The 25,254-nt window shown below is 37.7% G+C and overlaps 2 protein-coding genes across 4 annotated transcripts; one reads left to right on the plus strand and one right to left on the minus strand.

Annotated features, from left to right (window-relative positions):
- Positions 1 to 17,399: 17,399 nt before the first annotated feature.
- LOC112751077 (non-specific lipid-transfer protein 2) lies at positions 17,400 to 18,080 on the plus strand. Its single transcript, XM_025800093.3, has one exon. The coding sequence runs from the start codon at positions 17,496 to 17,498 to the stop codon at positions 17,772 to 17,774; it is 279 nt and encodes a 92-aa protein (XP_025655878.1). The 5' UTR covers positions 17,400 to 17,495; the 3' UTR covers positions 17,775 to 18,080.
- Positions 18,081 to 18,697: 617 nt separating this feature from the next.
- Positions 18,698 to 24,170, minus strand: LOC112751073 (kinesin-like protein NACK1). Of its 3 annotated transcripts, none has more exons than XM_025800084.3 (15): positions 23,905 to 24,170; positions 23,013 to 23,253; positions 22,830 to 22,919; positions 22,623 to 22,723; positions 22,369 to 22,485; positions 22,131 to 22,212; positions 21,984 to 22,051; positions 21,825 to 21,884; positions 21,608 to 21,732; positions 21,221 to 21,419; positions 21,010 to 21,120; positions 20,832 to 20,924; positions 19,671 to 20,603; positions 19,260 to 19,585; positions 18,698 to 19,173 (listed from the first exon to the last, which is right to left on the minus strand). In XM_025800084.3, the coding sequence occupies exons 2-15, from the start codon at positions 23,248 to 23,250 to the stop codon at positions 18,846 to 18,848; spliced, it is 2,871 nt and encodes a 956-aa protein (XP_025655869.1). In that variant the 5' UTR covers positions 23,251 to 23,253; positions 23,905 to 24,170; the 3' UTR covers positions 18,698 to 18,845. The 3 variants fall into 3 exon arrangements, with proteins under 3 accessions (XP_025655869.1, XP_025655870.1, XP_072073209.1); XM_025800085.3 differs by having other exon boundaries at positions 23,013 to 23,250; positions 23,905 to 24,165; XM_072217108.1 differs by having other exon boundaries at positions 23,911 to 24,030.
- Between the last annotated feature and the right edge of the window lie 1,084 nt (positions 24,171 to 25,254).

The following is a 25,254-nucleotide window of genomic DNA, read 5'->3' on the forward strand; positions in this document are numbered from 1 at the left end:
GGATGCACGACAGAGGGACAGTCCAATGCCTAGCTACCAGGACTTGTCGGGTTGGCTCTATAACCGACAGATGATATCATCAGCCACTAGGGACAGGCATGCATCATAAGCATACTACATGAATTGTTTGAGATTGCCTATTTGACTGCATATTACTTGCTAATTGCCTAAATGCCTTATCTGTTCCTATTTGTAAATCTCTTGTCTGATATAACTGTGTTTGCTATATTATACTCCTGCTGGTGGTTGGGAGGTCTGAAGGAATTGGAAAGGGAAGTATTAGTTAGACTGAAGAATCTTTAGTCAGTTGCCACTTACGGTTTAGCTTGTTTATAAGCTTTGATATTATCTGAAGGAAGTTCTAGGATTGCCTTCGGCTTTCTTCTATTATTATGTATTATATATGTGGAAGCTGTTGCCGTGCTGGGGACCTCTGGTTTTCACCCATGCGGATTTTGTGGTTTTCAGATGCAGGACGCGAGGCTTCTCGTTGAGGCATGCTGGAGACTTCTGGATTAGCGAAGATCCTTTGTTCTCGGGACTCTGTTTTGGGTTATATATCTTGTTTAGATACTTTTATCTCCATTAAATAATACAAACTGTGATGACTCCTCTTATGGGAGATTTTGGAGAATAGGTTTTATGTATTTGTGTCCCTTTGGGTTTTCTTTGGGGTTTTCCTTATTTTATTATTTGTATATATTACTATGCTCAGACCGGTTATCTTTGCGGCCGGATTTTGAGTCTTGATATTCTTGTTTTTTGACACTCCTTTGTATATATGTTATCTCGCGTTCGCTTATCCTTTGCTCGTTGCGTTATCGATCGGAGTGTTGCGTTTTCGAGTTACGGTTTTTGTTTACCCCCTTTTCTATGAAGGCTCCTAGTTATAATCAATTATTCATACTACTATACGTACTAAATTTTTGTTTTAGAGGTCGTAATACCTTTCCATCTCTGAATTATGACTTAAGCATAAGGCTCTGTATGGTGGGGTGTTACATTATGGTATCAGAGCAGTTCGTTCCTGTAGAGCCTGAGGAATGGACTGACTATGCTTCTGTGCATTCTCTGTGTGTGTGTTATGTGCTACTAGTATATCTGCTTGATATAATTGGCATAAACGTTCATGAGCATGCATTTGGGACTTTGAAGCACTGAACTTCCGATATTGAGACTGATCAACTTAATATCGATTGTTTGGTGTGTATAGGAACCAAATGGCGCCTCGTGGACGCGGTAGAGGTCGTGAGAGAGGTCGTACTAATACTCGTGTGTCGGAGACTAACCCTAATGATCCGGTGAACTTTATGACTGCGTTAGAGAACATGGCTGCTGCTATGCAAGCCACTGCTGAGGCTCTTGGTCAATAGATGAACAACCATGGTAATGACGGAGGTGGAGTTTAGGGTCCGATGACACTGGCGAACTTTTTGAAGGTTAATCCACCGAAGTTCAAGGGAACTACTAGCCCGACTGAAGCCGATACATGGTTTCAGGCCATGGAACGAGCATTGCAAGCGCAGGTGGTGCCTAAAAGGCAGCGTGTAGAGTTCGCTACCTATTTGCTCACTGGGGAAGCGTCGCATTGGTGGCAAGGAATCCGACGCCTTCTGCAGCAGGGTGATGATTATATCACCTGGGATGTCTTCCAAGAGGAGTTCTATAAGAAGTACTTTCCGACTTCTGCTAGGACGGCCAAGGAGCTTGAATTATTGTAGCTGAAGCAGGGTACTATGTCCGTATCTGAGTATACTGACAAGTTTGAGGAGCTGTTCAGATTCTCTCGTATGTGTCAAGGGACTCCGGTGGAATATGAGGAATGGAAGTGTGTTAAGTACGAAGGAGGACTCCGGAGTGATATTTTTGGTTCGGTGGGGTCAATGGAGATTAGGACTTTCTCCGAGTTGGTGAACAAGTGTAGGGTTGCTGAAGAGTGTGTGAAGAGGGCAGCCACTGAGAAAGGGAGTCACAAAGGATCATTTTCACAAAATCGAGGGAAGAGCTTTGCACCTAGAGGTCCGCCCTTCAAGAGGGGAGGTTCTTTTAGGAGGCCCAACAACAACAACTCCCAATGGAAAAGGTTTGGGAAGCAGCCTCAGAATGATCAAGCTTGTACTAGGTGTGGAAGTCACCATCCGGGAGCACCATGCAAAGCCGGATGGGGTTTGTGCTACAATTGTGGAAAAGTGGGGCATAAAGCCACAAGTTGTTCGGAGAAGCAAAAGCAAGGTGCTGGAAAAGCACAACAGACTGGTCGGATGTTCACCACCTCAGCTGTGGGTGCAGAGGGATCTGAGACACTCATTCGAGGTAACTGTGAAATGGCTGGTCAAACTTTAAATGCTTTATTTGATTCGGAAGCATCACATTCATTTATTGCATTTGAGAAAGCCCATGAGTTAGGATTGAAGATCGTAACCTTAGGTTATGACTTAGAAGTGTATAATGCTACCCATGAGGCCATGGTAACTAGGCTAGGATGCCCGAAAGTTTCGTTCAGGTTCAAGCAGCGTGATTTTGTCCATAATTTAATCTGCTTACCGATGATCGGTCTTGATCTTATCTTGGGATTGGACTGGTTATCTGAGAACCATGTCCTGCTTGATTGTTCTACAAAGTTGGTGTACTTTATGCCGGAAGATACAGAAGGGCCGGTCGTGGTGAATAATTATTACTTGAATTCGATGATGGTGAACTGTTCTGGAATCGAATGTCAGGGTATCCTGTTGTTAACCGCTGGTGTTTCGGGTGATGATCAAAAGTTGGATCAGATTCCGGTAGTGTGTGAGTTTCCGGAAGTGTTTCCCGATGATATTGAGGAATTTCCACCTAACCGAGAGGTCGAGTTTGCTATTGAGTTGGTGCCTGGGGCGGGACCAATCTCAAGTGCTCCTTATAGGATGTCACCGTTAGAGATGGCCGAGCTAAAGTCTCAGTTAGAGGAATTGTTGGGTAAGAACTTTATCCGACCAAGTGTTTCCCCGTGGGGTGCTCTAGTGTTACTGGTAAAGAAGAAAGATGGAAGTATGCGGCTCTGTGTGGATTACAGGCAGCTGAACAAGGTCACCATAAAGAATAAATACCCATTGCCGAGAATTGATGATCTCATGGACCAGTTACAAGGAGCTGGGGTTTTCTCTAAGATCGATTTGCGATCCGGTTATCACCAGATAAGGGTGAGGGGTGAGGATATCTTTAAGACCGCTTTCAGGACTCGTTATGGTCATTACGAGTACACTGTAATGTCCTTTGGGTTGACGAACGCTCCTGCAGTATTCATGGATTACATGAATAGAGTGTTCCGTCCGTTTCTGGATAAATTCGTGGTTGTCTTCATTGACGATATACTAATTTACTCCAAGACTGAAGAAGAGCATGCGGAACACTTGCGGACCGTGTTGCAGATTTTAAAGGAGAAGAAACTCTATGCGAAACTGTCTAAGTGTGAGTTCTGGAAGAGTGAGGTAAAGTTTTTGGGTCACGTGGTGAGTAAGAAGGGAATAGCTGTAGATCCAACCAAGGTAGAAGCTGTGATGGATTGGAAGCAACCAACCACAGTAACTGAGATAAGGAGTTTTCTGGGTTTAGCTGGCTATTACCGAAGGTTCATCAAAGGCTTTTCGTAATTAGCTTTGCCGTTGACAAAGTTAACTCGCAAAGACACTATGTTTGTTTGGACTCCTAAGTGCGAGGAGAGCTTTCAGGCATTGAAGAAAAAGTTGACCACTGCACCTGTGTTAGTGTTACCTGAGCCGAACGAGTCTTTTGAGGTGTACTGTGATGCATCGTTGAAGGGTCTAGGGTGCGTGCTGATGCAGCATCATAATGTGGTGGCGTATGCCTCACGACAGTTGAGACCTCATGAAGTTAGTTACCCTACGCACGATCTGGAACTCGCTGCGGTCGTATTTGCCTTGAAGGTGTGGAGGCATTATCTCTATGGGGTTAAGTTCCAAGTCTTTTCCGATCACAAGAGTTTGAAATACCTCTTTGATCAGAAAGAGCTTAATATGAGGCAAAGGAGGTGGATGGAATTATTGAAGGACTACGACTTTGAGTTGAATTACCATCCGGGAAAGGCAAATGTAGGGGCGGATGCGTTAAGTTGGAAGTCGTTATATGCGTCTTGGATGATGCTTCAAGAGGAGAAGTTGCTCAAGGGATTCGAGAGTCTAAAAATTGGTGCTCGAGAAGTATCTGGAACCTTGTGTTTAAGCCGATTAGAAATCTCAAGTGACTTTAAGTCCGAACTCCTAAAGGCTCATGAAAATGATGAAGCGTTATGGAAGGTGTTACCGGCTATCGAGCAAGGAAAACAGTGGAGAGTGTCGGAAGAAAAAGATGGGTTATGGAGATTCAAGGGTAGGATCATTGTGCCGGATGTTGGCACTTTGAGGCAAGATATCTTAAAGGAGGCACACAAAAGCGGATTCTCCATTCACCCGGGGAGTACTAAGATGTACCATGATTTAAAGGCGATATTTTGGTGGCCGGGTATGAAGAATGATGTGGCGGAATATGTTTCAAAGTGCTTAACTTGTCAAAAGGTAAAGATTGAACATCAAAGACCTTCCGGGATGTTGCAACCTTTAGAGGTTCCGCAATGGAAGTGGGAAAGTATTGCAATGGACTTTGTGTCGGGATTGCCAAGGACTAGGACTGGTTTTGATGCTATCTGGGTGATCGTGGATCGACTGACGAAGTCAGCTCACTTTTTACCCGTTCGGATGACTTACACCCTTGAGGAGCTAGCTCGGTTATACATAAAGGAGATTGTGAGACTCCATGGTGTACCTGCTACTATAATCTCTGATAGAGATCCTCGTTTCACTTCGAGATTCTGGGGTGCATTTCAGAAAGCTTTTGGAACCCGATTAAGCTTGAGTACAGCTTACCATCCTCAAACAGATGGTCAATCTGAGAAGACGATCCAAACACTAGAGGATATGTTGAGAGCTTGTGTTTTGGATCAACCGGCAAGTTGGGATTGGTATATGCTGTTAGTGGAGTTTGCATACAATAATAGTTACCATATGAGCATCGGAATGGCTCCGTATGAGGCATTGTATGGGAGGAAATGTCAATCTCCGCTATGTTGGTATGAAACTGGAGAGAAAGGCTTGTTGGGGCCGGAAATGATAGCTGAGACTACTGAACAAGTTAAGAAAATCCGAGATAGGATGCTTACGGCGCAGAGTCGCCAAAAGAGTTACGCCGATCAGAGGCGGAAGCCCTTGGAATTTGAGGAAGGAGATCATGTTTTCCTTAAGGTTACTCCGACCACAGGAATAGGTAGAGCGATTAAAGCAAAGAAGTTGAATCCTCGATACATTGGTCCATTTCAGATCCTGGAGAGGATTGGGCCGGTGGCGTATCGCGTGGCTCTACCACCTCATCCTTCGAACCTGCACGACGTGTTTCACGTGTCGCAGCTTCGGAAGTACACCCCTGATGCTAGCCATGTGTTAGAACCCGAATCGGTTCAGTTAAGGGAAGATTTGACGCTTCCAGTGGCTCCAGTCAGAATTGATGATACTAGTATCAAACGACTGCGTGGAAAAGAGGTTTCATTAGTCAAAGTGGCTTGGAGTCGAGGCGGTGTTGAGGAACACACTTGGGAACTTGAGTCTGAGATGCGAATGGATTATCCGCACTTATTCTCAGGTAATTGCATTTGAATTTTGTGGGCAAAATTCCCAATTAGGTGGGTAGAATGTAAGACCCAGTTAATTAACGGCTAATTAACCCATAAATGAGAATTTATTCTAGAAAGCCAAAAATGTTATTTTTATGGCTAAATGTGATAGAGGAAATTGAGACGAGAATTTCGGTACCAATTTTATAGAAATCGGACCAAGATTGGACCGAACGGGCCAAACCGGGCCAACCGGACCCAAAGTGGGCCCTTGGCCCAACTAAACTAAACCAAAACCCTAGTTTTCAGCACTCTCTCTCCTCACAACACACTAAACACGCTGAAAATGGAGGCTATGGAGGGAAGAACACTCTCTCAAGTTCTTTCTCTCACTTAATCTTCAAACCACCATAACTTTTGATCTAGAGCTCCGATTGCCGCTCCGTTTGCGGCCACGCGTTCACCGCGGAGAGCTCTACAAAACCCATACAATCAATCTTGAGGTAAGCCACGTTTTACTGTTCGAAATTCCAGCCCTTGATTTCGAGTTTCATGAGCAAAAATGTTGAGATTTTGGGTTCTTTGATGTTATAGGACCCAACTCTCTTGAAGGAGAAGGTTAATCTTGTCTCCTTGGACCTTGGGTGTGGTAAGATTTTCAACCCTAGTATAATTTGTTGTTCTATGATGTTTGGGTATTGAGATGTTGTGTATGGGTATGATGATTGTGGCTTAGGTTGTGTATATGTGAATATTGGAGCTTGATTGGTGATTTTGGAAAGCTTGGAAGAGGGTTTTGTGTGATAAAATCTGTTCTTGGAGGTGTTGATACCTTGAGAGCTTGTGGACAAGTGGTTTGGAAGTGCTCCGGTTGAGCTTGGGGAATCGGCTAAGGTATGGTTTTAGTTTCCCGTATCTAATATGTAATGTGGTAGGAAATACTTAGGTTAGAGGCCCTAAGATAGGCCTTGAATTGTTGGTGTTGTTGAATGGTTGAAATATATGATGTGTTCATATATGTGATTATGAATATTGATGCCTTGATTGTGTGAAATATGAGAAATGCGTGTTGTGATATATGCTTGATGGATGATTGAGGTTGAATTGATGGGTGGTACCATGTTGATGGTGAGTATGATGTTGATTATGTATAATGATGGTTAATTGGAAATGGTATTATTGGAAATTGGGATGAGGAAGGATGTATGACATGATATTGTGTTTGTCCTTTAGCCATTTGATTGAGAAGTGTTAAAATGGTTGGATGTGGTTTTGGAAACCTTGGTAAAGTGTCAATGTGTGAGTTGAGGATGGCTTGTTGTTGATTTTGGTACATTTTGAATGATTTCAAAGAGAAGGATTGAAATTGGCATGTTTGATTGATTTTGAAAAGAGTTGAAAGTGGCTTGTTTTGAAAATGGCACCTTGTGGTTTTGTATGAAAACATGGTTTTTGGGCATACTTTGACGGGACATAACTTGGACTACGGATTTCTGATTTGTGCCAAATCTGTTTAGAAATGAAATTGGATCCGGGATGTCCATGCCGTTCGAAGAACGAGTGAAAAACGATTTAAAATGAGGAAGTTATGTCCGTCGGAAGATTGGGGTTTGAATCTGTAAATTCTGCAGCTTTTAACTTAGAAAATTTTTAGCAGAATGACCCCTCGCGCATAGACGCACTTGGTGCGTACGCGCCGTTCTTTGAGAAAGCGCCATCCACGCGTGCGCGTGGAGTGCGCGTACGCGTGGCCCTGTTTTCATCCCAAAGTTGATTTTTGAGTTTTAAAAGCCAAACTTCATACTTCTAAGCCTCCAATCTCACCACTTATGTCTTAAATCATTATGATATGCCTAGCATGAGGAAAAGGGCTAGTGAATGTGGTAACTTGCGAGTGAAGCAAGGGAAAAATGAATGATCCATGAGGATCAAAGATGATTATGTGAGATGTGGAGGATGGCGGTGGAAGTGCTTGTTATGCCATGGTCCGAATGGCCGTAATTGTTAATGAATTGGCTGGTTATGGATTTAACCGTGAGCCGGATGGCTGGATTATGCCGTGTGGCGGCGGAGCCATGTTTATGGCTAAGTATAAATGCATATATGCTGTTGAATGAATTGTGAATGTTGGCACTTCCACCATTGGAGATGAGGGTTTCCCTGGGTAGTAGCAATGGCTAGCCACCATGTGCTCCAGGTTGAGACTCGAAGCTCTGTTAACCCAATGTCGTAAGTGTGGCTGGGCACTGTGAAAGGCCCGGATGAGCTCGCCCCCATAAATATTCACCAGTGATGGTGATGGATAAATATTCACCAGTGAGGGTGATGGATATGGATCATGATTATGATCAAGTTTATGATGAGTATAACTCGAGTTGGGGATGCACGACAGAGGGACAGTCCAATGCCTAGCTACCAGGACTTGTCGGGTTGGCTCTATAACCGACAGATGATATCATCAGCCACTAGGGACAGGCATGCATCATAAGCATACTACATGAATTGTTTGAGATTGCCTATTTGACTGCATATTACTTGCTAATTGCCTAAATGCCTTATCTGTTCCTATTTGTAAATCTCTTGTCTGATATAACTGTGTTTGCTATATTATACTCCTGCTGGTGGTTGGGAGGTCTGAAGGAATTGGAAAGGGAAGTATTAGTTAGACTGAAGAATCTTTAGTCAGTTGCCACTTACGGTTTAGCTTGTTTATAAGCTTTGATATTATCTGAAGGAAGTTCTAGGATTGCCTTCGGCTTTCTTCTATTATTATGTATTATATATGTGGAAGCTGTTGCCGTGCTGGGGACCTCTGGTTTTCACCCATGCGGATTTTGTGGTTTTCAGATGCAGGATGCGAGGCTTCTCGTTGAGGCATGCTGGAGACTTCTGGATTAGCGAAGATCCTTTGTTCTCGGGACTCTGTTTTGGGTTATATATCTTGTTTAGATACTTTTATCTCCATTAAATAATACAAACTGTGATGACTCCTCTTATGGGAGATTTTGGAGAATAGGTTTTATGTATTTGTGTCCCTTTGGGTTTTCTTTGGGGTTTTCCTTATTTTATTATTTGTATATATTACTATGCTCAGACCGGTTATCTTTGCGGCCGGATTTTGAGTCTTGATATTCTTGTTTTTTGACACTCCTTTGTATATATGTTATCTCGCGTTCGCTTATCCTTTGCTCGTTGCGTTATCGATCGGAGTGTTGCGTTTTCGAGTTACGGTTTTTGTTTATCCTTTTTTTTTCTACAAGGCTCCTAGTTATAATCAATCATTCATACTACTATACGTACTAAATTTTTGTTTTAGAGGTCGTAATACCTTGCCATCTTTGAATTATGACTTAAGCATAAGTCTCTGTATGGTAGGGTGTTACAGCTAAGGTGGAAGCAATAATGAATTGGGAGCGACCAACTTTAGTGACAGAGATCAGGAGTTTCTTAGGTTTGGCGGGGTATTATCGTAGATTCATTAAGGAATTTTCACAGCTCGCTTTGCCTTTAACTAAGTTGACTAGGAAGGATACGCCTTTTATCTGGACTTCGGAGTGTGAGGAGAGTTTTCAAGCATTGAAGCATAGGTTGACTACTGCACCCGTGTTGGTGTTGCCTGAGCCAAGTGAACCGTTTGAAGTGTACTGTGATGCATCGCTGAAGGGTTTAGGGTGCGTTCTGATCAGCACCATAATGTTGTAGCATACGCCTCACAGCAGTTAAGGTCGCATGAGATGAACTACCCGACACATGATTTGGAACTTGTTGTTGTTGTGTTTGCTTTAAAGATTTGGAGGCATTATCTTTATGGCGTTAAGTTTCATGTTTTCTCAGACCATAAGAGTTTGAAGTATCTTTTTGAGCAGAGAGAGTTGAATATGCGTCAGAGGAGGTGGATGAAACTTCTGAAAGATTATGATTTTGAATTGAATTATCATCCAGGAAAAGCGAATGTTGTGGCAGACGCCTTGAGTCAGAAATCTTTATATGCAGCTTGGATAATGCTACGGGAGGAAGAGTTACTAAAGGCATTTCAAGGTTTTGAATTTGGGAATTAGAGAAGAATCTGAAATTTTGTGTTTGAGTCAGTTGCAGATTTCAAGTGAATTTAAATCAGAACTTCTGAAGGCTCATCGAGACAGTGAAGCATTACGTAAGGTATTACCAGCAATTGAACAGTGAAAATAGTGGAGAGTGTCAGAAGGACAGGATGGTTTGTGGAGGTTCAAGAACCATATTGTTGTGCCAAATATTGGAGACCTGCGACAGAGAATCTTGAAGGAAGCTCATAAGAGCGGGTTTTCAATCCATCCAGGGAGCACTAAAATGTATCAAGATCTGAAAGCGATGTTCTGGTGGCTAGGTATGAAGAATGATGTGGCACTGCATGTATCTAAATGTTTAATGTGTCAGAAGGTTAAGATTGAGCATCAGAGACCATCAAGAACCCTTCAGCCTTTGGAGATTCCACAATGGAAATGGGAGAGTATCGCAATGGATTTTGTGATAGGTTTGCCTAGAACTCGGTCTGGTTGTGACGCTATTTGGGTGGTTGTGGATCGACTGATGAAATCAGCTCACTTTCTTCCTATCCGAATAAGTTGCACAATGGAGGAATTGGCTCGAATGTATATCAAAGAGATTGTCAGGTTACATGGCGTACCTTCTACCATTATATCTAACAGAGATCCCCGTTTTACATCAAGGTTCTGGGGAGCTTTTCAGCGTGCATTTGAGACTCAGTTAAGCTTGAGTACTACGTATCACCCTCAGACAGATGGTCAGTCAGAGAGAACTATTCAGACCTTAGAGGATATGCTAAGGGCTTGTGTATTAGATCAGTCGGCGAGCTGGGATCGGTATATGCCATTAATAGAGTTTGCTTATAATAATAGCTATCATGCGAGCATTGGAATGGCTCCATATGAGGCTCTATATGGCTGGAAATGTCAGTCTCGACTATGTTGGCATGAACTGGAGAAAGAATTTCATTAGGGCCTAAGATGATAGCTGAAACCACTGAACAGATAAAGATAATTCGTAGCCGAATGCTTATAGCCCAAAGCCGCCAAAAGAGCTATGCTGATCAGAGGCGAAAGCCTTTGGAGTTCGAAGAAGGAGAACATGTCTTTCTGAGAGTTACACTAACCACTGGAGTGGGAAGACTAGGAAACTGAATCCCCGTTATATTGGACTGTTTGAGATCCTGAAGAAAATTGGGCCAGTGGCTTATAGAATTGCCTTACCACTGTATCTTTCGAATTCGCACGACGTGTTTCATGTGTCACAGCTTCAGAAGTATACTCCTGATGCAAGTCATGTTCTAGAACCAGAACCAATCCAAGTAAAAGAAGATCTAACACTTCCAGTAATTCCAGTGAGAATTGATGATACTAGTATTAAATGATTACGTGGGAAGGAAGTATCATTGGTAAAAGTAGCTTGGAGTCGAGATGGTATCGAGGAACATGCCTGGGAGCTCAAATCAGATATGCGAAAGGACTATCCACATCTCTTTTCAGGTAACTAGATTTGAATTTTGAGGGCAAAATTCTTTGTTAGGTGGGTAGGATGTAATCCCCGGTTAAATTAGTAGATAATTAGTTAATAAATTAGTTTTTAATAAGGAAGTTTAGAAACGTGAATATTATATCAAATTAGGGTAGAGCTCATCAAAACGAGAATTTTGACACTAATTTCGAAGAAAATGGTCCAAAATTGGACCGAACCGGTCGAACCGATTGGACCGCCCAAACCAGGCCATCGATCCAACCGGACCAACCTATTAAGTGAACCCAAGCTTTGTCTTCTCCCCATTTCAGCAACAACAAAGCTTTCAGCTTCCAGGGGGAGGAGAAATGAGAAAAGCTCCCGAAACCCTTACGGTGGTTTCCGATCCCCGTAACTTCTCCGTCCGAGCTCCAATTGCCGCACCGTTTACGACCACGCATTCACCGCGTCGAGCTCTACGTTTCAACTGGAACAATTTCATAGGTAACTTATTATTTCACCTCAGTCTCTTCTTTCCCCCAATTTTCAAAATTTGAGAAGGAATGTTGAATTTCTTTGATTTCTGATGTTTTAGGATCCAATTAGCTTGAGAGAAACGTTCATTTTTGCTTATGTGAAGCTTGGGTAAGGTGAGGATACGATAATTCTATTTTATTTTTATTGAATTTGAGCTTTGAGTATTAAATTGGATATATATTTGTTATGAATGTGTATTAGGTTGTGAATAAATAATTGGAGTTTGAAATTATGAATACTGGAACTTGGAGGAAGCTGATTAGTTGAATTTTGAGGGGCTGCCTTAATTTTGAATAAATAGCTTTGGTCGTTACGTGGAAATCATCCAAGGTATGGTTTAGGTTTCTTGCATTTAATATATAATGTTCTGTGAAAACTTAGGCTAGATGACCATAGGATAAATTGGATTGCATGTGTATATTTAATCCTTAGTATCCTGTTGATGAACATGGTTAGTTTGGTGCTTGTTGATTAATTGGTGATTTGGTGAATTATTGATTTGAGGTATAACTATTGTGGAGGTTGTTGTGATAATGAGGTATTTGTGTTAAAACCCTAGGATTAGTGAACTATGATTCTTAGTTGAATTTTGGTTGTTGGATTTGAATATTGTATGAGTTTAATTGTTGATCTAAGGTAGATTTAATGTGGTGATTGTTATGATGATGAGGAAGGGTATGTTTAATTGAAAAGAATGCAGGTTTGGACCCGAAAAGGGTAGCAAAGTCCGAGTTTTAGAGGAGATGCTGTCGAAATTTTATAAAAATTAGAGATCTTGTTTATATGATCATTATTTAAAAAGATTTAGATTCAAAGATTATATGGTTTGATTTTGAGTTATTAAGAAAATGAGCATGTTTTAAGTTTGATTCATTTAGAAAATAATGAATTATGTTTTGAATTGGAACTATTGATAGACGGAATGGGAGGTGTGATAATGAAGGATAAGGATTGAATATGATTGATGTATGATGATGAATGAGATGCGATTGAGAATGATGTGGATGTTGATGAATTATAATTGAATTATTTATATGGTTTATGAATTTGAATAATCTGAGATACGAGATTCCCTAGATAAAGTGTCGTGACTTGTCACCACGTGTATCAGGTAGAAAACTCGATACTCTGTTGACCCTACGACGTAAGTGTGACCGGACACTATATAAATTCCTGGGAATGTTACCCCCATTGAGCAATATCGATTATTTGAGAAAAAGTTATGCATAGACTCTTGGGGATGCACGTCGAGGGACAGTCTAAGTTCAATTCAGACTTGTCGGGTTGGCTGGATAACCAACAGATGAGCCTCATCAGCCGTAGGACAGGCATGCATCATATGCATATTACTTGAATTACTTGCTTGTGCTCTAATTGGGTGTGTCTAATTGTACTTGCCATGTTAAATGAATATTTGTTACTTGCAGTATTTGTAACCTACTTGTGTTTGTCTTTATCTGCTTATTTGTCTGTGAAATGTATAATGGAGTTGGAGGTATGGAGGAATGGCAGTATGGAATTCAGATTTAAGGTTAAGTTAAGTTAGGTTTAGATACTCTTAGAAAACCACTTTTTATGGCTTCTGTTTAATACTTTAAGCTCTATAATCTGAGTGTCGGCGTTCTAGGATTGTCTCTGGCATTCCCAGGACCTTATATATTATGTGTGTGGCACCTTTACCATACTGAGAACCTCCGGTTCTCATTCCATACTATGTTGTTATTTTTCAGATGCAGGTCGAGAGGCATCTCGTTAGGCGTCTGGACTCTTGAAACGGAGTGGTTACTGGGTAGTTTTGCTGTACAATGATGTATATATATGTACTTAGTTTTCTCTTTGCATAACTTGTTCTTTTTGGATCCTCTTAGAGGTTTATCGAGAGGCAGGACTGTGTATATGAACTTTTGGGTTATGGATATGTATATATGTGTAAATATTCTCCGACCAGTCTTGATTTCGCGGGCTGAGTTAGGAGCTTGTTATTTTGTATCTTTGGCACTCTATTCCTACTTCTGTTATCTTATATTTAATAATTATGGTTTTCTTAGTATGTAAGTTAACTCGTACCTTGAGCGTTGCGCTTTTATTTCGCGATTTTTATTTCCTCTATTCTTCAAGACTCATAGCATATTATAATTCTTCTGCTATTATATATATATATATATATATATATATATATATATATATATATACTCATTTTATTTAGAGATCGTAATACCACATCACATCTGTTTTACGACTTAAGCGTAAAGTTTAGTGCGATAGGATATTACAATTATACTTACAAAGGTACATGAATGTTGACACAAAAAAAAAAAGTTGGATGCTGGTGTTGGTTGCTTGATAAGAGAGAACTAAAAGTTAGTTACTAGAGAAGATTGATATGGGAGCATATCATTGCTCAGCACTCTTCCGCTCTCTAGGAAAAAATTGACTGATGTTAGCAATGATAAATCATCAATGATATCAAGTGAGCATGAAGATTAAAAAAGATTCAAGGTATCATGATTTTAAAGGCCCTACACAATTCATGATAGCAAAGCACTTTACTTTTTTTAACCAAAACACAGCCTCTTTTATTTTGACTTAGAAAATATAGACCAAAAAATGTAGAATTAATGATTATATGCGTGAATTCACGCCAAATTCTATCTCTCTTTTGCTTTCCGCTAATGAATTATTGTGGAAGATTTCTGATGATTATTATTGCTTGGCGTGCCTAAAGCGTGTCACATTTGTTATATGTTAATAACTTAATATGGTCTTTTGCAGTTTAATTAAAAAATAGAATGCTAAGATCAAGTATATTCAATTATTCATGAAAGGAAAATTTATTTTTTAAAATTATTTGAGAAAGAGTTTAATTTTGATACCATAATATTATAAATAATTTTACACGTTTATTCAATTAATTATATTTTTTTTTGGTATACATAATAAAAAAAAGAAAGAAAAAAAAACTTAGAAGATCATAAAGTAAAAAATAATTTCTTAAGTTATGTCTTTTTGAAGAAGACATTGCCGTCCGTAGAGTTGTCAAAGAATAAATCTAATCTATTGTATCAACATTGTCACAGATTCCATCAAATCAAATTATATATTTAGATAATAACTTTTAAATAATTCATTTTACAGGGAGTATGATTCGATATTTATATAAAATTCTTTTACATTTACATAAAGTTAAATTCTAATGACTTCTAAAAGTTTATTTTAAATAATGAAAAAGATAAATTACAAAGTGAATATTATAATGTCTAAAAAATAGTGTTTATTTACTAAAAAATTAAAAATTAATATTAATTTAAAAAATATAAAAATAAATAATTTTTAAAAAATTAAAATTTATTACAAAAGATAAATTAGATAAAATTTAGACACCAACTATAGAATTGGCCAAATTACAAAGACAAGTGGAACTCATATTAGCATGATCCAATAACTTTGCTTGTTCATATAGCCAAGTCTCAAATGAAAATGAATAAGAAAACTGTTCTTCATTTTTGTTTCTTCATTTTCCTAACCATTCTCTTCTCTAACACCCTTGTAAAGAACCACAGTGAGAAAGAAGAAAAATGAAGGGTTAAACAAAAGGAGAAGAAAGCCTCTCTCTTTACAATGAAAAATGGGATTGGTAATCTGCTTTGTCTTCCACTGACACAAGATCAATGATCATTGCTACAAATCTGAACTAAAACAAAAATTTTCCTAAGATCATGCGCCTACAAAGGCAAAAATAATGCACATTATTCTTTGCAATGTGACTAGTCCCCCACTTTGTAGTTTTCAACTTTTCTTTAGACAAAAGTTCACATTCAAAATAGCAAATCTAATCCTCACCCTTTTACCATTTCTAAGAGAATCTTAAACTTACACAACACTTTATATTGCAGACAAATAAATGTATAATTAAGGTCAATAACATGTCTTATTTTTTTAATTAAATATTTGATCATATAGGAATTTCCTTTGGATAATTCAAAAATGCTTGTTTATAATGCATGCCTTTATTTTTTTTAATCACGCTAATCTAGTGGTGATCAAAGTAATCAAATATATTTCTCAATTGAAAGATTGCTCTCTCAATTGGCTTGATCCTTCAAAAGAATTTTCACATTGGAAATGAATCATACAATATAATTGCAATACTATGATGATGATGATGATGATGATAGGTAGTAGTGATTATAGAGTCCATGTCATGAATATCCCAGTGCGTGTTGTTATATTAATCATAAGAGAGCATGTGGCCATATGGTAAAAGAACAATTGTTGGATGTAAAAGAATACTCACATCAACATCACCGAAAGCCAGGTATCACATCAGGGAATGTGCCTCATCACTGCCCTTATTCATACACTGCTATATACAAATTGGAAAATGGGAAATATAAATATATAATAACAAAAGAATTTAATTTTGATGCACTCGTTCAAATATATAATGTCATATCAATGAAAATAACTACTTTTTACATTGATTGCGTGAATGATCATCTAAAAAAAAGATGTATTTGCATAACGTTGTAAAACGCTTTACACTATTAGTACATCAAAATTACACTCATAATAAAATTATTAATTCAGTATTGTTTAAACTTTTTTTATTTTATTTTTATTTTTTTTAAAAGGGAGATAAATGTTCTAATTCCCATTAAAATAAGCTACAACATTTTATATGAGTGAAAAGTAAATTTAGAATAAACTGGTCCATATAGACTGGAACTTCATATTGAGCATTGAGGCCACCTAGCAACATCTTTGACTGAGTTTTTCTAATATTTTACTCCGCATATTTTGGGGGGATTTAGAGATTTAAGTTTTGTCCAACAAAGTAACAGTAAGAAAGGAAATCATTACAAGAAAATGACTTTGGCTTCAGCTTCAACAATTCAACCTTGGCTGTAGCAATTGGTTTGACAATGAATTCAAGCTCCACCGAAAGGTTCAATGTGATAGTACCATACTTTGGTAGCATTATCCAAAAGGACTAAGTGCTTCATCCAATTTTTAATTAGTATTTTTGTTAATTTTCTTATTAAAAGATTACAAAATATTTTTAAAAATATTTGTTTTGTGTTTAAAATAGTAGAATGAATCGTAGAATGTTCTAAAAACATATATTCAAAATTTATTGTATTTTCTAAAAAAAATTATTATAAAAGATCTAATTAATATTTTTATCTGTTATAAAGACTCGAGGTCAATTATATATTTTTAAACGGTAAGAATTTAATTGTAAATTTAGTAAATTTATAACACGAAAATAAAATAGGGCATGTCATGCGTTCATAACATCTCAAAAATTCCAACTCTGTTAGATAAGAAGCATTAAAAGAAATTGCACAAATTAATCCTAACCTTTTTTGGTAGAAAAATTTACTTAATAGAAGTATTTACAGGAGAGTGGATCCTCTTCGGTGAAAAAAAAAACTGAATGGTATCCAGTATTTAATCTCACATTTCATTACTCTTTTTCTCCTATTTATTTTTAATTCCACTTATAGAATTAAAGGTGAGAGATTACGCTTTATTCTCTCAAGTGTTAAAAAAACTGGAGATGATCCATTTCCGTATTTACAGCTGCGTGAAATCATTAGTAGAATTTTGAGTGGGCCAATCAAGAATTTAACTTTCCCTCATCACACTTTCTTTCAACCTACACTCTCACACTCCTTAGTCTACATATTTTCTCTTTGTTCTTCCACTGAGATCACAGTATAAATAGGGTGTGAAACTGAATCCAAAATGCATCAAAACAGAAAGCATTTCAGTTCACATACCCTCTCATTCTCACACACTCCCTCACCCTTTTACACAAAGAAGAAAAATGAAGGCATCGCACATTGCCTTGTGCACCATGATGGTGTTGCTTCTTGCTGAAGTTCAAGTTTCAATGGCAGTAACATGCAGCCCTGTACAACTGAGTCCTTGTGTGAGTGCAATCACCACTTCAAACCCTCCATCAAGTCTATGCTGCTCTAAGATCAGGGAACAGAAGCCATGCCTCTGCCAATATGTTAGGAACCCTAATCTCAAGAAGTTTGTTGACTCTCCTAATGCAAGGAGAGTTGCCAGCACTTGTGGAACTCCATTCCCAAGGTGCTGAAGTGTTTAGACCTTGAAAGAGGTTCATATTTCTCTGCCTGCATGCAGTGTGCATCTTTGATGATTCATGTTTGTGGTTAGAGTTAAGGGGTAAAAAACAAGTAGTGTGTTATTTGGTGTGATTGGTCTATCATCATCTATGTATGGTTTTATTAGTAGAGAGTGAAAGCACTAGTAGTAATGGATGTGATGCTGTGGTTTCATGTCATGTTCCTTTGGTGTGTTCTTATCTTTACATTAGTGGTTGCAAAAAAGATATGTATTTATATTTTGAAGCAGTCTCAGATCATGTTTACTTTGTGACAAACTCTCTCTCTCACTCTCTTGCAGCTTATAGTCCCTCTGGTGAACGTTTGATTTTGTTTCTTTTGGTTAGGCAAAGGATGTTACTTGTGAATACTAGATATAAATAAATACAAACCATATTTGCATGATAACAAATGGATAATTGCTCACCAATCAGTTTGCCTTATGAGTTGCCACGTCTGTAAAATGACATACTTTGCTGGCTTCTGTTGAGCACTACCACCAAAATCAACAGAGGAAATCAGTGCATAAAGTTCAAGTGAAAGTGGTTCGTCTTATACTACGGAAAATTTGAAACAACATCAGAATTACTCGGTCATGAAATTCTGCTAATTGAAGATAAGCTGAATTAGTTTCATGGGCCAAAAATAAATCATTAAAACCAAATCATTCATATAGTATGTACAGAACAGATAAAAGGTTGACTCAAGTTGTGGCTAGTTTCCACTGTTCTATGTACTACGGAAAAATCAACATCCAACAATGGCATATTCAGACGAATTGGATGGTCCTTACAGTTTTTGTGAGAAGTCTCAAAGTGTTGGATAAATATAAACACAGAACACATGATACAAATAAAATCAGAACTATGACATAAATCCCACCAAAGCTGCGATATTCATATCGAAGACATTCTTTATGTAAAATAGGAAATCCAGTGGAATTGGATTGGTTTATTGCAGAAAAAATGTCCAAAATAATCAATTGTGATTGAGTAAAGGTACCAAAAATTAATTTTCATGTACATTTACAAACTTAGAATATGTTACAGGTTAAGGAGATTTGTTATTTGATTCCAGCCCATCATCCATGGCCTCTTATCAGATGGAAGGACAAAGTTCAGCTCAAACATCTCCTTTGACAAGTTTCCCCCTGTAGAGAAACCCACAAGCTTTGCAACTATCTCAGCACTCTCTTGTACATGCACTTGATCATGAGGATCTGTCCAAAGCTTGCTGACAAATTGCATCTTCCTCTGCTTCCCATCAACTGGGACATCCCATTTAATATACAATGCTTCCCTCTCCTCCAGCGTTAAACGAGTCGTCAATCTCTTGGCCAGGAATTCTCTTTCTCGTCGCAAGGCTCTCATACTGCACATTGTAAAATTATATTAAATATAAAATTCTTATCCATAAGTCATTTGAAAACAGGTTAAATACACGGAGAGAAAGAGGACCTTGATGACAATGAGATTACAGGTTCATCTCCAGCACGAGGAGCTGGGCTTGCATTCCCAAGTTCTGCTAAATGTTGTTGCAACCATGTCAGTCTCCTGAGCTCAACTTCAATGTATATTTGATCAGCTGGGTCTCCTTTGAATAATAAATAAAACTGGGTCCTATGAATAATGGAGACATGACATAAATGCCACAAGTCAAGAATCTGCTGCCGCTGCTCCCTAAAAGTAATTTGCCAGGGAACTTGCGGTTCCTCTGTTTCACATGTGTACTCTTCATTTTCTATGTTGTGGCCATTTGCTTCATTTGCCTCAAGCTCAAGCACCTAAGAAAATGGATGCAAAGATATGACATGAGTGAAAAAGCTAACAACGTTTTAGCATGTGTATAACGCATGTGTAGATACATACCTGGCAAACAAGTAACTGCTTTTGGTACTGCAGCTTGGCTACACGTTCTTTCAATTCTGTAACATATGCTCTGATACTTCTTACATTCTCCTCTGCTGCATTCTGAAACATTTTCTGCATTTTCTTCATGTTTACTGAACTCGAGCGCCTATAACCCGGAGCATTTTCCTTTGACTCAATACATCCACTTTCTCCACTTTTTGATGGAGTCTCCTTTTCGGACTCTGGCAGAGTCTCAATAGAAACGATATCATCATTCTCAGGGGCTTTATTTTCAATATCAGATTCCAATACTTGCTCAGTAGTTGATAACGGTGAACATGGAGATCTTATGAAGTTTTGGCGATTGGCAGCACTACTTGAAGTCAAAGGAAGCAACTTTTTCTTTTTGTGTTCCTTTTTGTGCTTTGGGGAAGCCTCACTGGTTAACTGTTGAAAATTGTTTGGGAGAGACATCACAAGTTTGTCTATGGACCTTTGAACATTTTCAAGCTGTTGTTCAAGATTTGCAATGGTGCTGCCCTGTGAATGAAGTCGGGTGATCTCTTCCTTGAGATTAGCACTTACACTCTTGTTTACAGAAACCATGTTTCCAACTTCAACCTCCTTCGGTGCAGACCTAACAGCACGCATCTCCCTTATTTCTGCTTGAAGCTTGGCAATCGTCTCAGCTGCGTCTTGGTTACCTAGTCTATGGCATGCAACTTCCTTTTGTAATACTTCCAAAGCTCTATTGGCTTCTTCACCAAGCTGCTCCTGAAGGTGCTCAAGTTTTCGAATTTCATGCATAAGGGTAAAAGGAGCAGTAGATGATTGCCTCATGGACTGTCTTAGTGTTGTGCTTCTTCGCTCTGGTTTTGGAGATGATAGTGCTCCAGCGAATGAGAGACACTTCTTGACTGGTAAATGTGGTGATTCAGGTGGGATTGAGACCTGGGTTGCAAAAGATGTTAACTCAATTGAAATGAATTAATTGGTGGGGGGGGGGGGGGGGGTTTATGTGTTGTTACATGAGCTGAAGTCTAATTGGGTGTTGTTACATGTGTGTGTGTGTGTAATTATAGGAATTACCTAACTAATAGAGTTACAGCTACAATTAACTCACTATATTTTGCTATTAGACTTCAGCTCATATAACATGTGTGAGGGATAGAGACCTACCTGCTGGTCATCCTGTAGCTTTTTGCGTAACTCTGCAACCTGAGATTGAGCTAGATCTCTCTGGCGCCTCAGCTCTTCGATTTCCATTTCCATCTGGGACATTATTAGCCAACAAGATTCAGTACTACGGTAACACGGTATCTATTTGTTCCTAACATCTTATTTTTTCTCAACTTACCTGTTGAATTTTCCAATCCTTTTCTTTAGTGGGATCAGGAGTGCGCAGCTCTGCCTCCAGCCTTGCCACTTCCTTTTGCAAATGTTTAACAAGTTGTTTGTCTGAAACAACCTATGTAGAGCATTTGAAAAGAATGACGTCAATCCTTGTTTCACAAAGCTGAAAATTAGATAAAGTAAAACCATCAAGGTGATCAAGAATCAGTACTTACCATGTTAACTTGAGCATTGTTTGTTACTTCCTTTGCTCTAGTAGCAAAGTAGAGAGTGTTCCGAGATTGCTCTACGTGGCTTAGTGCTGGACTCAAAGTACATATAATGGCAGTGCGTGCATTCCCACCAAGTGAGTGTTGCAATATACGTGTGAGCTTTGAATCTCTGTAAGGTATATGTCCACTTCTTTTCCCGACACTGCACACAATCATATGAAATCAGTTTATCATAAGAAGGTGATATCTGACATTAACATGTTTAATTGTATTTGATCACTTTTCCTACTATCTTATAACAGCCCAATAACATTCCTGTTGATATTGTTCTTAGTCCTCACCACTAGAATAATATATATTCCATCATTAAAACAAGAGATAGATTCTGACCTTAGCTTCCTGATTACAGTTGTAAGAGTCATCAAGCTGAGGTTAATATGGCAACCTTCTCTGAGCCTTGTGCCATCAGCATGAGTTTGTGCAGCCCTCTCACTTCCAGCCAGATCAACAAAGTTCTGCACTCATTCACATAAGTTCTAGTCAGTCAATATACGCTTTGACTTTCTCTCGACAATCCGAAAGAAGATATGTGGGAAGTTATGATTACCAGAGTTGCAACAAAGGATCTCACACAATCTGCATTTTCTCGAAGAGTACTTTGAATTGTCTGTAGTGTACAGTAAAATAAAAACATAAATGAGCCAAGCCAAATCAAAGAGGAAAAAAAAATGGTTCTGTGTGTTCAGCAAGTAATTGTGTGACTTACCAGTCTTATTATCTGGTGAGACCGCGAACTGGTATCATTTAGAGCAGTTTCACCAACTTGCCTTTGAGCTGCCAAACAACAGATGTTAATTTATTTGAATAAGAATAAGGAAACAGGGGGCCAAGTTTACCTACGAGAGTCTCCTACCTTCACAAATAGAGATCAAATGTCTCAAATGCTTATCGTCTTTTGCTGTTTCTTCAACTAATTTCTCAACCACAGTACCTTTCTACATCATGTGACGCACATCAAGATGTTATTCAAGATTCTTAAAACAGAAGCTACTGAACTTGTTTATTAAATTAAATAATATTAAAATATGAAACTCCAAATTCAGGAAGAGAAGCTACTGCATTAAATGCTTAAAATAAAAAACTGAGGTTACCTCAGGATCATCTAGAAGCTTCAGATTGCGACCAGATTCTGAATTTAACAAGTCCCTAACATTCTCATTGTAAATTTCTAGTCCAGATATTTTTATGGTGAAATCTCTTTCTGTGGTCTGTAATGATGCAGATTGAAAAGATTAGTATTAAATTAGAAATAGACACAAAATGTTTCGCTGAAGTAATAAAAAAGCAAATCTACAGACCAATGTATATGGATTAAGTATCAGATTGAATCTTTGGAGAAACTTACATTCATTATGTGCTTATAAATATCATTGACAGCCTTCTCTGTTATTCCTCTCATTGTATACGTCTTTCCACTGCTAGTTTGTCCATAAGCAAAAATAGTTGCTGCAACAAACATGCATGCAATCATTTGGTCATTCACAGGTCACTAGCAGAGGCACAAGTTACCAGGGTGATCAGGGCATAAAGCTACAAAAATTAAATACATTACCATTAATGCCCATCAATGCAGATAAAGCCACATTCTTTACCCCTTCTTCGTACACTGCCTCGGTTAAACAAGCAGGACCAAAAACTTTGTCTACAAGAACACATTGACGAAAATAAATAATACTAATAAATAAATAAAGTGAAGACATTAAATTATGAAGGAAAGTTTGAATTTGTCTGATACCAAAGGTAAACGATGCTGGTTGAGCAGCACGTTCATTTGCGGGCGGTTTATACACAATCGTAAAATCATCAATGCAATCCCATGCCACCTGATCCTTAGCCAATTGTTCTTTTCTGTTTAAAGGCCTTAGCCTTACAGTAACTACAATCTTCTCCTCTCTGGCTCTAGGCCCTCCTGGGGTTGATACCGGTGTCCTATCTATCTTTGAAGCTGGTGTTCCAGGTGCTTTGATAGTCATCTTCTAGATAAATCATAGTTATGAAATTATCAGAAATATGGACACGATTATTTTGGGCTAAAGTGACCATGATGCACTTTACACTAAAAATCATGAGTAGATAATTTATACACTCTTAGTTGATAACTTTATACACAAGTTCAAGCAACCTTGTCCTATAAATTGTGTCCATATTATAAAACTGTAAGCATAAAAATTCAACTCTACTAAAATTAAAAAACTATTTTATTGAATTAAAAAACAAACTGAAATCGACAGAACCTAAAATTTCAAATTCAAATATATGATATATGACAATAATATAGGACTGATTCACTGAAGCATGCTCAAAACGCAAATGCAAATGAGTTTTTAAGCCCTTTTCTAAAAAGATAACTCCATCAACAAGTCGCATAAATTTACTTTTAAAAGAAATTATCTAAAAAAACTTTAAATGAGTAAATAAAAGACAGAAACAAGTAGGAAAATTTCATACTAAGGACTAAACTCGGAAAAGGGAAGATTCTATGATCAGAGTGTTAATTCAACTTTTACATTAATTTAAGCATAAACCAAGCAAAATAGGAAAGTAAAATTATGGAAACAACTCCATCAACAAATAATAAACTCCAGTAATTCAGCAAATAAATAAGGAAACGCGAGCACAACACTCACATCAACCTCTGTTGTATCACAAGTTGAGTAATTTTCTTCAATCGAAAGAGTGCAAAGCCTCGTAGCAGCCAATTAGGGCAAGAATCTAGGTAGAGAAATGGGGAGAATCTTCGAAGAAGAAGAGTGAGAGGGAAATAATTTAGGGGTTTTGAAGCGCAATCGCTGTTTGTGTGGTGAAGATGAGAATGAAAATGAAGTGAATGGAAATGGCATTGGAGTGTGTGTTCGACGCGACTACTTCATTTCAATTTGGCGATAACTCTAACGGCTAGTTTCTCACTATATTTGGTTTATTTAAGTATATATTTAATGTTATCAGATTAAAGAATTTAATTATTAATTAGCGTTAATTATGCTCTCGTCTAACCTCTAACGTTTTCATTCGCCAGGTAATCAATCAATGACGGTCAGACACCGATGGAGTGGGACCTCGCGGTTTCAAATACTAACGTTTTCGTGTTTCTTTTAGCTCTTACATGATAATTAAATAATTCTTTTTATTTCTTTCTCAGATTTAGACAACTTCTTCCGTGGAAAAATAGGACAAAAAGGAAAGGGAGAGTGTTTGCCACTTTTAATTTTAATATTCGACAAATAATTCTATTTTTCAGCGTCATTGAGATTTAATATATTTTATCATGATATAGAGTCAGATATTAATAAATCAGATGGTCAAATTTAAAGCATACAAACCTAATTTTTAGATTGATAGTTTTTCATTTTTTTTAAATATGTAAATCTAACCTCAAATTTGTATTCTACTATTCAATTTGTGTTTCATTAAATTTTAAAATTTCAAAATTTATAAAATCTAAAGGTCAGATTTTTCTAATAAATTTATTATTCTTTAAATTTCACCTTCAGATTTGTTAACATCCATAATTTAAAAAAAAAAAAAAACACCACCAAATTATTATCATAAGATATTATACACAATAGTCCTACCCTTTAAAAAATCAACTAGTATTTGCTCTCCTAATGCTCTAGGAGGTTGTTAAAGATATGTAAACGAGGTTGTTAAAGATATGTAAACGATTTTAATTGAGAATAATTACTGAAATAAATAATTTAAAAAATATTTATTAAAATATATTTTTTTTATTTTATTTATATTGTAAATAAAATAATTGCGTATGTATTTTGTTTTAAGTGTAAACGAAATAAGATAGGTGGATGTGTGATATGTGTAAATGAGATACATGTATTTTTTTAAAAAAATTTTAAAAATAATAAAAAATATTAATAATATTAATAATTCAAATTTTTAGCATATAATTAGTATATAAAAAAGTCGGTAGAAGAGATTAAAATGGATTTGTTTGATCAATTAGTACTCAAAAAGAATACATA

Source organism: Arachis hypogaea, chromosome 15, assembly GCF_003086295.3.
Source record: "Arachis hypogaea cultivar Tifrunner chromosome 15, arahy.Tifrunner.gnm2.J5K5, whole genome shotgun sequence".
NCBI classification, from domain to species: Eukaryota; Viridiplantae; Streptophyta; class Magnoliopsida; order Fabales; family Fabaceae; genus Arachis; species Arachis hypogaea.